The 13,988-nt window shown below is 32.0% G+C and overlaps 1 protein-coding gene across 1 annotated transcript in view; it reads right to left on the bottom strand.

Moving 5' to 3' along the window:
- Window positions 1–5,558: 5,558 nt before the first annotated feature.
- The window catches only part of LOC128988649 (suppressor of lurcher protein 1), a 516,555-nt gene continuing 508,125 nt past the window's right edge, over window positions 5,559–13,988 (bottom strand). The window contains exons 14-15 of the mRNA XM_054410137.1: window positions 11,939–12,201; window positions 5,559–6,940 (exon numbers count right to left, since the gene is read on the bottom strand). Of these exons, the coding sequence (XP_054266112.1) occupies window positions 6,894–6,940; window positions 11,939–12,201 (310 nt within the window). The 3' untranslated portion in view covers window positions 5,559–6,893. The remainder of the gene's footprint in view (window positions 6,941–11,938; window positions 12,202–13,988) is intronic.

Raw genomic sequence — 13,988 nt, 5'->3', positions numbered from 1 at the left:
CAAGCTTTTTATATGTAGTACTGCACCTTATAAGCTACCAGAACAAGGCGTGTTTGATGTAAAAGTGATTGTTATTATTTAGTGTAAACATCTTACATGTTTATAGAATGCACATTTGTGCGATGTGTAAGATTATAAGATCGAAGAGGATTCGAGTACGGTTACATCCATATTATTTTACCTATATTAACTAACCAGAGTAGTATACTTGTGTACGTATTAGGTTATCTAGCATGTTACAATATTCCACTATTTTAAGAAAATTATTTTTATTTTCATATTGAACGTTTGTTTTTGTTTTATATTTCATTTTTATTTGAATGTAACCTAACTATCTATAAACATCATGGACTTGTATGTATACCAGTCGTTATTGCGTGAAAACTGTATCTCATTAATACCGGCACAAGCATTAATACCGATCATCATACAGCACTAAAAAAACCTAAAGTAAAAAAAATATCTGAAATCTCGTTGTATATAATGAGCTGTATCGGCTTACATCGTGCAACTATTGTTTCATTATACATCCAGGTAAATGTTTATACAGTGTGAAGTTCACAATTGGCAATGAATCAAAACTGTCATTTACAAAACTTGGAACGTATACAAGTTTTTGGTAATAGCATTGTTATTGTAATACCGTACTGCATGATGCAACTTGTTAGTAAACTGGAATTTTTATTATTAAACCTCATCTAGTGTCACATAATAAAAAAAAACAGTGTTTCTAAATTTTTAGATTAAATTAGTGTATTTAGTTGTGAAGAAACCAAAGAAATACAAATATAAAAGAAATACTGTATAACGTGATTACTACTGTATACTAATATATACTTAAGCTGAATTCCATCAGAAAACTAATTTAATCGTCTTATTTTGTGTTTCCATTGAAATAGGGTAAAATAAGTACAATGCCTATTTACACCTTTGAATCGAAAATTATTCGGGAGTTCATCTTTTCGTTAGATTTGGCTTTTGAGACATTACAATATTATATAGTTCATTAGGCAAACACGCTTCAGAATGAACAATACTGTAAGTTCCAACTAAAATAATTTCTGGCGAAAGTATAAGAAAAATTAATATAACAAACAATTTAGCCTGAATTCAGGAAGAAAAGGAAACAGTGGCTCAGCTTGGCAAACTTCCAAATAGTAACTTCTGAGATTTGGAGCGCATTCAAACCGGAGCGAAAATAATTTATCCACAAATGTCACAATGACTTGTTTCCATATTGATTACAAGAAACAGTCAATAGATCTGTACAAGTTACCACTACATATGCAATGCGGAGTGTCTGAGCTTTTTCAATCTCAGCTGTCTCAGTTGTTTCTCTGAAGCAACATATAGTTTTAATGTAATACAAAACTAAATGTTTGCTATGTACAAGTAAAATGACGCTATTCAGTTGCTAATATACAGTTCCGTTTCTTCATCTAGGCAGTATATGTCATAGGTTAGTATTTAAAAGAAATTTACAATACTCGTCTTCTCTGAAGCAACATATAGTTTTAATGTAATACAAAACTAAATGTTTGCTATAAACAAGTAAAATAACGCTATTCAGTTGCTAATATACAGTTCCGTTTCTTAAACTAAGCAGTATAAGTCATAGTTAAGTATTTAAAATAAATTTACAATTTACACTAACATATTTCGATATTTTTTTTTAATATTTAATCATACCAGCGGATAGAGTTGCAACTGTATTGTTAGTTTATCCTACGAAATAGTAAAGTCGATTGAACCAGTTGTACTTCCCCCCTCAAGCTTTGAAATGTAAATCGGATTCAAATCGGAAGTCAGTGAATTGACGGAGTTATATTTATTTTTGACTATTGGAACCTGAGTGTAAATTGGCATCAAATAAAGTTATTTCAATGCAGAAACCACAAAACAAGAAACACTTTGTTTGCTTATTATCTTACATAGAACATGCTGTGGAATGGATTCTACGTCGTAATAGTTACGTTATTTATTTAGAGGAACACACTTTAGATGTTTATTTAAGGTATATTTATAAAGGGGAATAATATTATTTGATGATAGCATATCCAATTAAATAACTAAACTTTGCGAGCATTGCTGTTTACCTTACAGTAGTAGCTTTAATGTGTCTGGGCAAAGTATGTTAATGCATTAATTCTAGTGACTCATTAAATGTACAGTTCATCCTAATTACTTACATTGGCCTCTTGACAGTCAACTACCTTGACTATTTGCCTAAATAAGTCGTTGGCCATTTTGATATAATCCAAATCACAGTTTTAAAAAGTTGATTGATTTTTGTACAGATTACATAGGCTATTTTCTGTAACATTGTTTTTTGTAGTTTCACGATATTGGTACATGCTTATTTTAGTAGACATTTTGCCTTCCTCAACCTTTTCAATTGAAGTGTAAGAGTTCTGCCTCATAAGATGTCCATTTTATTGCACACTGGTTTCTTGAACTTTGAAAGAACGGCGGCATTCTGCAGGAAAGCGTGAAATCAAAATAAAACAAATAGTCATTAGACAATTTAATAACATTTTTACACATTTCAATAAAATTCTACACAACGAAATTTGTATTTCTTTAAAATTGTTTTTTACTGGGTGGCAAATACTTTGAACTCAACCTCCCAGTGAAAAAAAAACAGTTAATACCGATAATACAAAATATATTCTATGGAAAAAACAATAAATACTCATAGTAATTGAGTGGTTATAAGTGGTTCTTTAATTTAAGTTGCACTTTGTTAAAGTTTAATTAGCTTTAACAAGGCAAAATCCAAAATTCAAACCGGAAAATATTTCAACATACGATGTGAAATAATAAACGCGGAAGCCAAGACAATTTCCAGAGCGGAACGCCAATTCCTGCAGCTTTGATCGATGGAAACAATCAGATTTGATCTTCATCTTTCAAGTGATGGAGGGAGGTGTTAGAGGTAGAGTATACGTGTGATTTGGAATATAAACACACCTTCTTCTTGTAGATAACAATTTGCGATATAGCCTAGTACCAACATATTTATATAGATCTAACGATTTTCTTCTCTACTGAACTTTTATGTTATATATTTAGTATTGGCAAAACAGAGGTGTAAGCAATACGCTTCTAGTTAGCGTCCATATAGATAATGTATGTAGTTAAATATTTATTGAGAAAATAATGCCTTTTAACTAAAACGTAGTTTGTTGCACATCTTTGTTTTAAAAAGTGATGTTTTTATAAAACATCGTTTCTTCATGTTTTATATAAAAATTCGCCAATGCTCCTACAGTAACTGCTTTGGGTCCTTTTCTATGAGGCACGTCCGTCCACAACTTTGTATCAGCTGGGTCATACTTTTAGAATACAATAAGCAAAGCTGTCGCATTGGCTTCATTTTTTCAACAATTTATGAGTAATTTATTATTTTTCTGTGTAATATCTGTAATTTTTTTTTAAATTTCTATGAAAATTGTATACCTATTTACTGCGAATAATCAATACGTTTAGCGTTTACTTTTATTGTAAAAACGGGTTTTTTATTTTACACTAGACAATTTTGTTAATTTAGATAGATTGCAAAATATGATCCTTACAACATTTAAATTTATTTTTCTAACAAAAAGATTATAGGTTATCACATAACATTTTTCTCTTTGTTTCTTATGTCCAACAAGTGGTGGGGTTTTAGCGAATTTCCCATATAGGGAATAAGCTATTACCGTAGTACTCATGGTGAGACCTGGACGCGGGACCGATTTTTTTTCATTTTGAGGTCCCTAAAGGCCAAAAACACCATCCGTTCGAATATATATATGTGTGTCCGTTAGCGCGATAACTCAAACAAAAATGATCCGATTTTGATGAAATTTGGTACAAACGTGTAAACCTACGTTTATTCGAACGAGTTCGCGATCCAGCATAATCGGACCATGGCAACAGGGGTTTATGGGGGGTTTTATGGGGTAAAAATGTGTTTTTCCCATTTTTACCCTAAAAACAAAAAGTTTTGCAATTTATTTCTAAACCGTTTTGTAGAGTTTAACAAAAGAAATAATTTAGTATATTGAAGCGCTGTTGTATGCCTAACGGTCACGGAGAAAATTCAAAAATAGTTTAATTTAAAATACCCATGTTATTGTTATGGAAAAAATAAAAATTGTTGTAGTTTACTTGTTTATGGATATATATTGATAAAATTTGGCAAATTTATTTATTTCATCCTATACTATTCACGTATGGTCAAAAAACACTTTTTACCTCCCCCGTAGCAGCAAACCTAAGCACTTGTTAAATTTAATGTTATTTAAATTGGGAATAAATATGTCTTATTTATGGAAATATTTGAGTAAAAATGTAATCAGACAAGTTGAAATTCGCTTAGTCTGCAGGTTTGCTACGGCGGGGGTATTTTACGTTTTCGAATCATACTTCTAACTTTGTGACATTATCTAACTCTTAAAATGCAGTTTGAGAATACACGTTGAAGAATTAAATTAATATTTCAATACAGGGTGATTGATATAAGTGTGCCAGCCGTTTTATTCGAAAACTATAAGAGATATCAAAAACAGTTAAATGGTAAGTGCCTTGGATTTTTTATTAAAAAAATTGTAGTCAAGTCAAAAAAATTAATTTAGCCGCCATTTTTCCAATATGGCCACCAACTTTGATTTTTCTTACGGAACACCCTGTATTTTATGATGTATTCTGGTAGAAAAAGTAATTTTAAGACGATTTTATACTTGTGATTTTTTTCATAAACCTAACCGTTTCAAAGATAATAATGGTTTACGTTGTGAAATTTTGAACGATTTTCGAACAAAACAGCTGGCATGCTTGCTTAGGCCTTTATCGAAACTCTTTCTCATGCAGAAATTTCAAAACTTTAACCATTATTATCTTTGAAACGGTTAGGTTTATGAAAAAAAACCAAGAATAAAATCGTCTTAAAATTACTTTTTCTACCAGAATACATCATAAAATACAGGGTGTTCCTTAAGAAAAATCAAAGTTGGCGGCCATATTGGAAAAATGGTGGTTAAAATATTTTTTTTGACTTGACTACAATTTTTTAAATAAAAAATCCAAGGCACTTACCATTTAACTTTTTTTGATATCTCTTATAGTTTTCGAATAAAACGGCTGGCACACTTATATCAATCACCCTGTATATCGCTGAAAAAAAATAAACTGAGCACATGTCTTTTTTGTAACCAAGACAGAATTTCTGGTGATTAGCAGGACAGTTTAATTTTTTCTTTGACGTAAAATATATAATTTAAATCGCTGGGTAACTCATGTCAGATAAGGAGAGCGAGATTATTATATCTTGCATTACATAATTTTTTCACTCGTGCCTTAAATAGGAAAGTTCGTGCCTTATTTATACTTGTGTCGTAAGGACTAACTTTACTATCAAAGTCACGAGAACGGATAATACAATATAATAGCTCTTATAGTGGAGTCCTGGGTTCATACTGGATAATTATACCTGAAGATTGAAGAAGTACCATGGAAGAACTGTGAAAGGTAAAAAAAAGAAACACTGAGAAGTTTATAAAAAAATGTATTGTTACTATATTACAGACGGTATACCTTTTTGGCATGATGTGTTACGACTAAAATATTGTATCCCATTATCCGTTTAACAGTACTTTTACATATTCAGTTTTATCCGCGTTTTACACTTGGACCTAAAATATACTGTCTCGTGGTTTTAAAATACAAAACTAGTTTTTTAACAATGACACGGATTTTTATACTTAAATTAAACAAACTACTATTGAGTCAAAAACCACAAAATATAATAACTAAACGTATATAGCATTCATTTTTGTTTTTGTATAATCATCCCGGAAAAAATATTTACTTACGAACTAAGTTCCTTATAACTGCTTGTAAAAAAAAACTATAATTCTGAATTCAGTTTACACTTATTCGGTTAACATTATGTTTATATAATTTGAATTTAGTAAACAAAAATTTTATATACAAAACAACTATAGTAGGTATTTACAAAATCGTGTGATAAACAACAATTTTAACGTACTTTATATAATTTGTATTATAAATAAGTAAACGGTAGATAAATCATTGTGCCCCCAAGAGCAGTAGTATATCAAAACATTAATAAATAACCTAATGATTAACTACTTTTTTAAACTTTTAAAACAACCAACATAATATGTAATATCATACATAATAATATTAAGCATTTGTCTAAAATATTCATTTTTGTAAAAAAACCTCCTATGTATTTATATTTTTAATCTTGTTATAAATCTAAATTATTCATACACATAACTGCACTCCAAAAATCAAACATGGCATGTTTAACTTTTTCCTCAATTTTCATAATGTTATATGCGTTAAGTGTGCATGTCCCTACACTAATGTGCTGGGATCTACAAAAATAGCATTTCATACATGAACTCATCCTATGCTGTAAAACTATGGAACGAATATTAAGTGAAACAAGCATAAGACTTTTATACTTATTTGAATATTTACTATAGTCGATATGCAATTCCTTCAGTAACATTATAGATAATTTTACTCCAAGCCACGCATTGCCAACTTTGGGTTGTAATGTTTGTTTTCAGAAAAGTTAAATGAAACATAAAGTATATAGGCCTATTTATGTTTACAGAATTTGTAATATTGATTTCAAAGTTTTTAAACCTTCAGGTTTTCCTCATCACAGTACCGTTTAAATCTTATAATAGTATTGGTTTCTTAGATTTTTCGGATCGAAGTAGTGTTTTTGAGTTACATCATAACCGTTTTCGGAATATTCTTATATTTAGGCTATAAACTTTCCCCCTGTATAAAAAGTAAAACTTAAGACTGATCTTGTAAGTGAGTCAGAGTGAGCGGAGTGATTATCGATGCAGAGTGAAGGTTAGGCTAGGTCAGGCTAGGAACCTTGATAGGATACAAATCCACGCCAGCCACCAAACTGAAACACCAATATAAATATGTTAAACATGTCTGCCACTATAGCAATATGATCTAGCCTAATACTTTGGTAATGCTCAGATGTATGTAAATGAGTTTTTTAATGTTACTTTTTTCATCCATATTCCCTATATCTTATCCGTCTGAAAAAAGATAAATAGAGAAATTAAATACTTGTCATCCTGGAATTTTCAAAATTTTATGAGTTACAAAATAAATATGACTTAGAGAAAAAGTGCAGGTTTTATGTGTTATAGTATACAAATACCGAATTCAAAATTTTGCTCGCTTCCTCGGAGTGTAATAGTAGTTTACGCAACGATTGCGTAAAGACTATTAACGCGAGTTGCGTACACTACTTTACCTACGACAGTTTTTTAATTACTAACAATCTGGTTTTTTATTACTAACAATCACTACTCATAACTTCTTAGAGAGGTTATGTTTTCGTTTATTGTCAGTGCCACTGAAAGTGATGCAACGACTTATTGTATAATCAGCTGATTTCATGTAATTACGTGTTTGTAAAACTTCTATATTAAGTTACCTTTTTCAGGGAATAGCTTCTGCTAGCAGCATTCTTACCTTAAATACTGTATCATGTACAATTAATGAAATATTGCATTTCTTTTTTGACGACTGAATGAACCCTTTTAGTCCAGTCAATGAATGCTCAAAACGGGGGTGTAGAGGACATGGAGAGGGGGAAATTTTTTTCTGCGGGAATGTGTTCGGGGTAGTTAGAAGATAAAAATACCAAAAGTCCCCGCCCCTGGCCCTGCTGCTTCAGCAGGGGGAGGGGGGGGAAAGACCCAATTTTTTAGTTTTTTACTTCTACACTGAAAACCGTGCATCGTACGGAAAAAATGTAAATTATAAAAAGAAAGATAATGAAATTCTCTACAAGAATAATAATATTCATTTCTTCCGTATATGCATTGGTTTAAAAGATATTCTCAAAATAATATAAAAATTCTTAAATAAATTGATTTTTCACGCGTTTTTTTGTCAAATAAGTTTATATAATCCATTAGCCTGTTGTTGTTTTACATCAATCAGGATAGAAAACAGGGTTTTGAACACTTACCTATATAATATAATATATCAAGCGTATATATTATGTTAAAAATAGTTTATATACATTTAAGTAAGTTATGTATATTTGTAATGGAAACAAGTAATTTTGGCATAATTATTACACTAAAAATTAAAAAGATTATGTTTGTAGCTATATTTGTCCAGGTTTATTTATAACAATTACCGACTTAATATTATTGTTCATGGTCTGGCTCACTTGGGACGAGAGGGTCCGACTTCTGTCCCAAAAACTGGTGCCATCTGGAACTGAAAACCACCATCTAGGACATCTCCATCATTTAATTTTTGTTGATTAGACTCAATATAGGCTATCGAAGTGAGAATTCGGTGTAGGCCTGTATATTCTTCATCTTCCTCATTCATCAGAATGGGAATTTCATGTAAAAAGTTCCCTTAGCAGTTCTGGCATAACTGAGAACAATTATTGGACATTTTCTTGCATGCACAATTTGCACATTTGCTGTATATATCCTCTCCGAAATATTTTATTAGCTAACTTAAATACTATTAGCTAGAAGATATTTTAGAGCTCAAATGCATATAAAAATACGTTATTGTGCTTTAAATTCCACATTTTTCCGGGGGGGGGGGGGTTAACCACCGGAGCCCCCCCCCCGGAAATTAAATCCTGGGCCCGCCACTGCTACTGACTTTTTCAATATGTAGCGTCTTTCTTGGTCTGCCATCTTCGTGCTGTTTTCTGAATTGCTATATCCGTCAAAAACAACAATGCATTACCTTACAAGGTATCCACGTACCTCACGTATCCATCACATATCACAGACACTGAAGATCCCCTTTGCCATATAACCTTATGCGTGAGAAATACCCCATCGATAACCAAACTAAAAGTCGTTAAAACTGTTGTTGGTTGGTTGGAACTTGAACAGTGCAGGCATTTTTGGTCTTTACTCATACCAATCTCATTAAATAAAGGGAAATGGAGCAAGTTCAAATCGTTAACAATCCTTTAAATCTTTATAACTTTTTAACTTATACAAATCCTTGAAACAGAATTAAAGGTTTTGCTGCAACGTTTTAATCCTTGATATCGATGGTTGAACTCACAGAGGACAAAGGGAGAGCCATATTTTCCCGTGACAGCTTGTTGTCTGCAAATGATTACAATTTCATTAATTACTCGCAGACTACGTAATACAGCATCGTAACAGTTAACGGATTCATCTCCTACAACCCCAGATGCTATTGACATGATGTCTTGAGTTTCAGGGAAGAGTGGGTGATTTTCAAACATTGCTGTCAGTTTATAAATATATGACATTTCATCATTTGTATCATTTAATCAAGGACAACTCTGTATGGAAAACCAACTACCCTCAGAAATGTGGGATTGGGAGCGCAAAAAAGGTAATCTATTCCCAGTTTTAACCAATGAACCACCTAACCCACGATAAATGTGAGGCTTGTTTTTTGCAAATATAGGTACTAAAGATTGTAGAAATGAAAGATGTACATGCAATGAAATGTCCATTAAATGTTCCTCGTTGGCCGTTATACCACAACTGCTAAAGGGACCGTTTAAATAGAATGCCAATTCTGATAATTGAGGATGATGAAGAATATATACACTGCACTCTCACATCGATAGCAGATATTGAGTCTAATGAACAAGAATTGGATTATGGAGAGACCATGAACAATAGTATTAAGTCTTGGTTTCGGTAATTGATATAAATAAACCTGGACAAATATAGCTACAAACATAATCTTTTTAATTTTTAGTGTAATAATTAACTAGAGTCTAAACCTTCGCTAAATCATCACGATGTTGTCCCCTGGCACTGCGGAGTGGGGGAAGCAAAGCATTCTATTGGCTGAGGGAACACCATTACCGCAACGATACGAGTTGTAGCCACCGGCCTCGGTGGTCTAATGGATAACGTGCCGGGCTAAGGATCTGAAGGTACCAGGTTCGAATCCTCTCGGTAGCACTAACTTTTTGTCTAAGATTTTTGCATTATCAGCAAGTTTGGTTAGTTTGGTTAGGTTATGACAGTTTAATTTGTTAATTAAAACATTATAAAATTCAATTTGAGCTATTATAATTTTAGAACTATTTTTATTCTATTAGTAAACCTTGTTCGATTTTTCATTATCAGCAAGTTTGGTTGGTTTGGTTAGGTTATGACAGTTTAATTTCATAATTAATAAATTCTAAAATTGAATTCAAGGCATTTATAATTTTTATTTTTTCGATTAGTAAACCTTCATTCGATTATTATTTTATATATTTTTTTTTATATAATCAGCATGTTTGGTTGGTTAAGTTAGTTTATGACAGTTTAATTTTATAAATATTCATTTTTTAACTTATTGAAAAACTGCAGCATAGGTTTATGATATGCATGTAAAACAACGCGGGCTTGTTTGGACGCCGTCTAGAGGCAACTAGAGGGGAGGTGGAGGGAGAATCATTTCCCCCACTCCGCAGCGCCAGGGGACAACATCGTGATGATTTAGCGAAGGTTTAGACTCCAGTTAATAACTATGCCAAAATTTCTTGTTTCCATGACAAATATACATAACTTATTTAAATTTATATAAACTATTTTTAACACAATATATACGATTGATATATTATATTATATAGGTTAGTGTTCAAAAACCTGTTTTCTATCCTGATTGATGTAAAACAACAACAGGCTAATGGATTATATAAACTTATTTGACAAAAAACGCGTGAAAAATCAATTTATTTAAGAATTTTTATATTATTTTGAGAATATCTTTTAAACCAATGCATATACGGAAGAAATGAATATCACCATTCTTGTAGAGAATTTCATTATCTTTCTTGTTATAATTTACATTTTTTCCGTACGATGCACGGTTTTCAGTGTAGAAGTAAAAAACTAAAAAATGGGGTCGTTCCCCCCCTCCCCCCGCTGAAGCAGCAGGGCCAGGGGCGGGGACTTTTGGTATTTTTATCTTCTAACTACCCCGAACACATTCCCGCAGAAAAAAAATTTCCCCCTCTCCATGTCCTCTACAATCCCTTTATTGACTGGACTATTTGTAATATCCCTTTGTTAATATTATAATGGTTTTACTATAAAGTGAAATAGTTAATTTACAGTTAGTTCTTAGCATCAAATATTATAGAATATTATAAACAGTTTGTGCTCTAATTTCCATCTAACTACACTTTCACTAACTGACATTTTTAAATCAGTTTAATCTACCTTCCTTAACTTCCACCAACTTAGGTTAAGAATACGCGAGTATCAACAGGTACAAGTCGGATCAACAATTAAAATTGTCAACTGATCAGCTGATCACCTGATTAGTTGACATTCGAAGCATTACAATTTTTACTTTTTTTCTCTCAATCCTTGAACCTCATTGGTCCGTTACCCGTGTTGTTATGAGAAAAACTATGCTGTTATGAAATAAAAATATGCTGTTATGAAAGTAAACAGCTGTTAAGTGAAACTTTTCAATTCTAAGAACTGAACTGAAATGGTACTTTAAAAAACGGTCGTAGGTAAAGGAATTTAATAAGCCCATTTTAGAGATAATTATAGTGTTATGAATCGGGTGGATATTATATAGAAGAGTAAAGAAACGGTAGCCTATAATGAGAATTCGTTTCACTCGTTATGCAAAACCAAAATACAGTAGTTTAGTTACAAAACCATAAGTGTTTAAACTTTGACCATAGTCGAGTAACTGTAAGTCGCTAATTGTGTTTGCCGTTACAAGGACCATCTGTTTTTCAACTTCGCCTTAGTGAATGAAATATACATCCAACACCTTTTCTACTCACGTATACAAATCCTTTTATATTTAGTTTTTATTTCTCGACGACGTTCAATTGAGAAAAACCTAGATTTGGCATACAATTTAATTTATTTTCAGTAAAAATTTAAGTCCTCCCTACCTTGAAACATTTGACTGATTGCTCCTGAAGTAACAGGCGTCGGCCTGACGGTGTTAGCTGTGTCTACGTTGTCGATAAACTGGTAGCTCGCGTTAAACCCCGTACCGTCCAGACGGTCGTTCGACCAGAAGGTCACTCGGAAAAACTTCCGGTCGGACTCTATCTCAAAGTCCTTTAGCTGACCACAGTGTCTTGAGTACTTCCGGTCTCTGGCCATAAAGTTGGAAAACTCAACGTAGTCGCTGGCAGATGTCGCTTCACACCTGAAACATGAGCCGAGTGATGAACTTTGTTGAGTGCTGTCTGTGTAAGAAGAAACGTCTTATAAAACTTAAAACATATATTTACGTCATTGTAGTTGTTAGCCTCCGGATTGCCAAATAATATTAGAAAAGGTTTAAATACCTGCTATAAAGCAATCTAATTTTGTTGTTAGCACAACTAGTTTCGGTGTCTGTGTGACACCATCATCAGGCTGCACAAGGACAGTTTTCTTTCTTCAGTCTGGACTCAAACTCTGCCGGGTTAGCGTCGTCTGTTTTCTTAACTGATCAGTTACCATAAATGTCTCGTATTCATGTTTGTGTCGTGTTTAAATGTTTATTTATTTTCGTGTAAATATGACGCTCTTCGTATGAAGAAAGAAAACTGTCCTTGTGCAGCCTGATGATGGTGTCACACAGACACCGAAACTAGTTGTGCTAACAACAAAATTGGATTTTTTTTATACAAACATTATTTACACATTAAACTTTATTAAACTTTATAAACTTTAGTTAAACTTTAGTTTTATAAACTTTATTTAAACATTTTCTAATATATTTACGCTTATACTGTTACTCACAAGACGGTAAATATACAAAAAAGATGAAGTGGTGATCGATTTCAATTGTACACTCCAATCATCATCAGATCCAATAAGATCATTCACCTATTGGGTCTAATGATGATTGGAGTGTCCAATCGAAATCGATCACCACTTACCACCTTTTTTGTATATTTACCCTCTTGTGAGTAACAGTATAAGCGTAAAGATATGTTTTAAGTGTTATAAGACGTTTCTTTTATTTACTTTCCATAAATTTAATAACACGTACGAAGCTGATCAAGAAGTTATTTAGAGAGATAAAATAGAGAATGTTTGACAATATTTTATTAAATAAACCATAAAGACAACTATTATCTTTCTATTAATATGTTTTGTTCACTATTGTGCTACTCTTTTCTTCATATTATATTTATAAATAATTAATCGAAAAGCAAATATTTAGCTTATCAAACACAAGAATGTGAATACCTTAAAAAAATCACTGCAGAGTCTGAAGTCAAAATATGGGAACAAATCTGAAAAGCTAACACTGAAATACACGTAATTGCAAGGCTGTATCGTGTTTATAAATTTAAAATCATCCCGTTTTCTCTAATTACATTTTACATATAATTTTTACTACTGCAATTCTGTGATAAACGCTAGTAAAATTGTCTTGAGATTTAAACTAATTTGCGAACCCATTTTACTCTACAGTAAACCACTTGGGACAAAGTGAGTTCTTAGAATTGTGAGGGTTTAAAGGGCTGAGCAAATAAAAGAGGTACTCGAGAGTTTTCAGACGCTAGTATGCTTTGTTTTATTTCCTCGTTTAACAGAAATAAATAAAGTAAAATACCTTCTTGTTTGTGTTAAGCCTTTAAATTAAAGTATACCTAGCAATTGGTAATGCTTTACATTTACTCCACATTAATAATACACTGTGTCTACATATCTCTGTTGGCTAAGAATCAAACGATAATTTATGAAACTTGGAAGTAGTTCAAGTTGAATGCAGATTACTGCTGTTTGCTCTCACAAAAGTAGGTGAATATGTATCTAAAAACTGTTTTTAAAATTAGTTTTGTAGTAAAAACTGTTACAGTACTCTACACTAAAGATTAAAAGGATAAATGTTATCGGTTTAAAGAGATGTGTGTATGTAGCACTTTGAAATATGATGGTACAAAGTTTTACAGACATTATTATAGAATGTAAATTGTAAACAAATAAACAGTTGGT

Source organism: Macrosteles quadrilineatus, unplaced genomic scaffold (genome assembly GCF_028750875.1).
Source record: "Macrosteles quadrilineatus isolate MER2022 unplaced genomic scaffold, UCM_ALF_1.0 Scaffold_3__2_contigs__length_128488019, whole genome shotgun sequence".
In the NCBI taxonomy this organism is placed as follows: domain Eukaryota; kingdom Metazoa; phylum Arthropoda; class Insecta; order Hemiptera; family Cicadellidae; genus Macrosteles; species Macrosteles quadrilineatus.
Note: the sequence above shows the minus strand (reverse complement) of the source record. Positions and strands in the feature narration are given on the sequence as shown.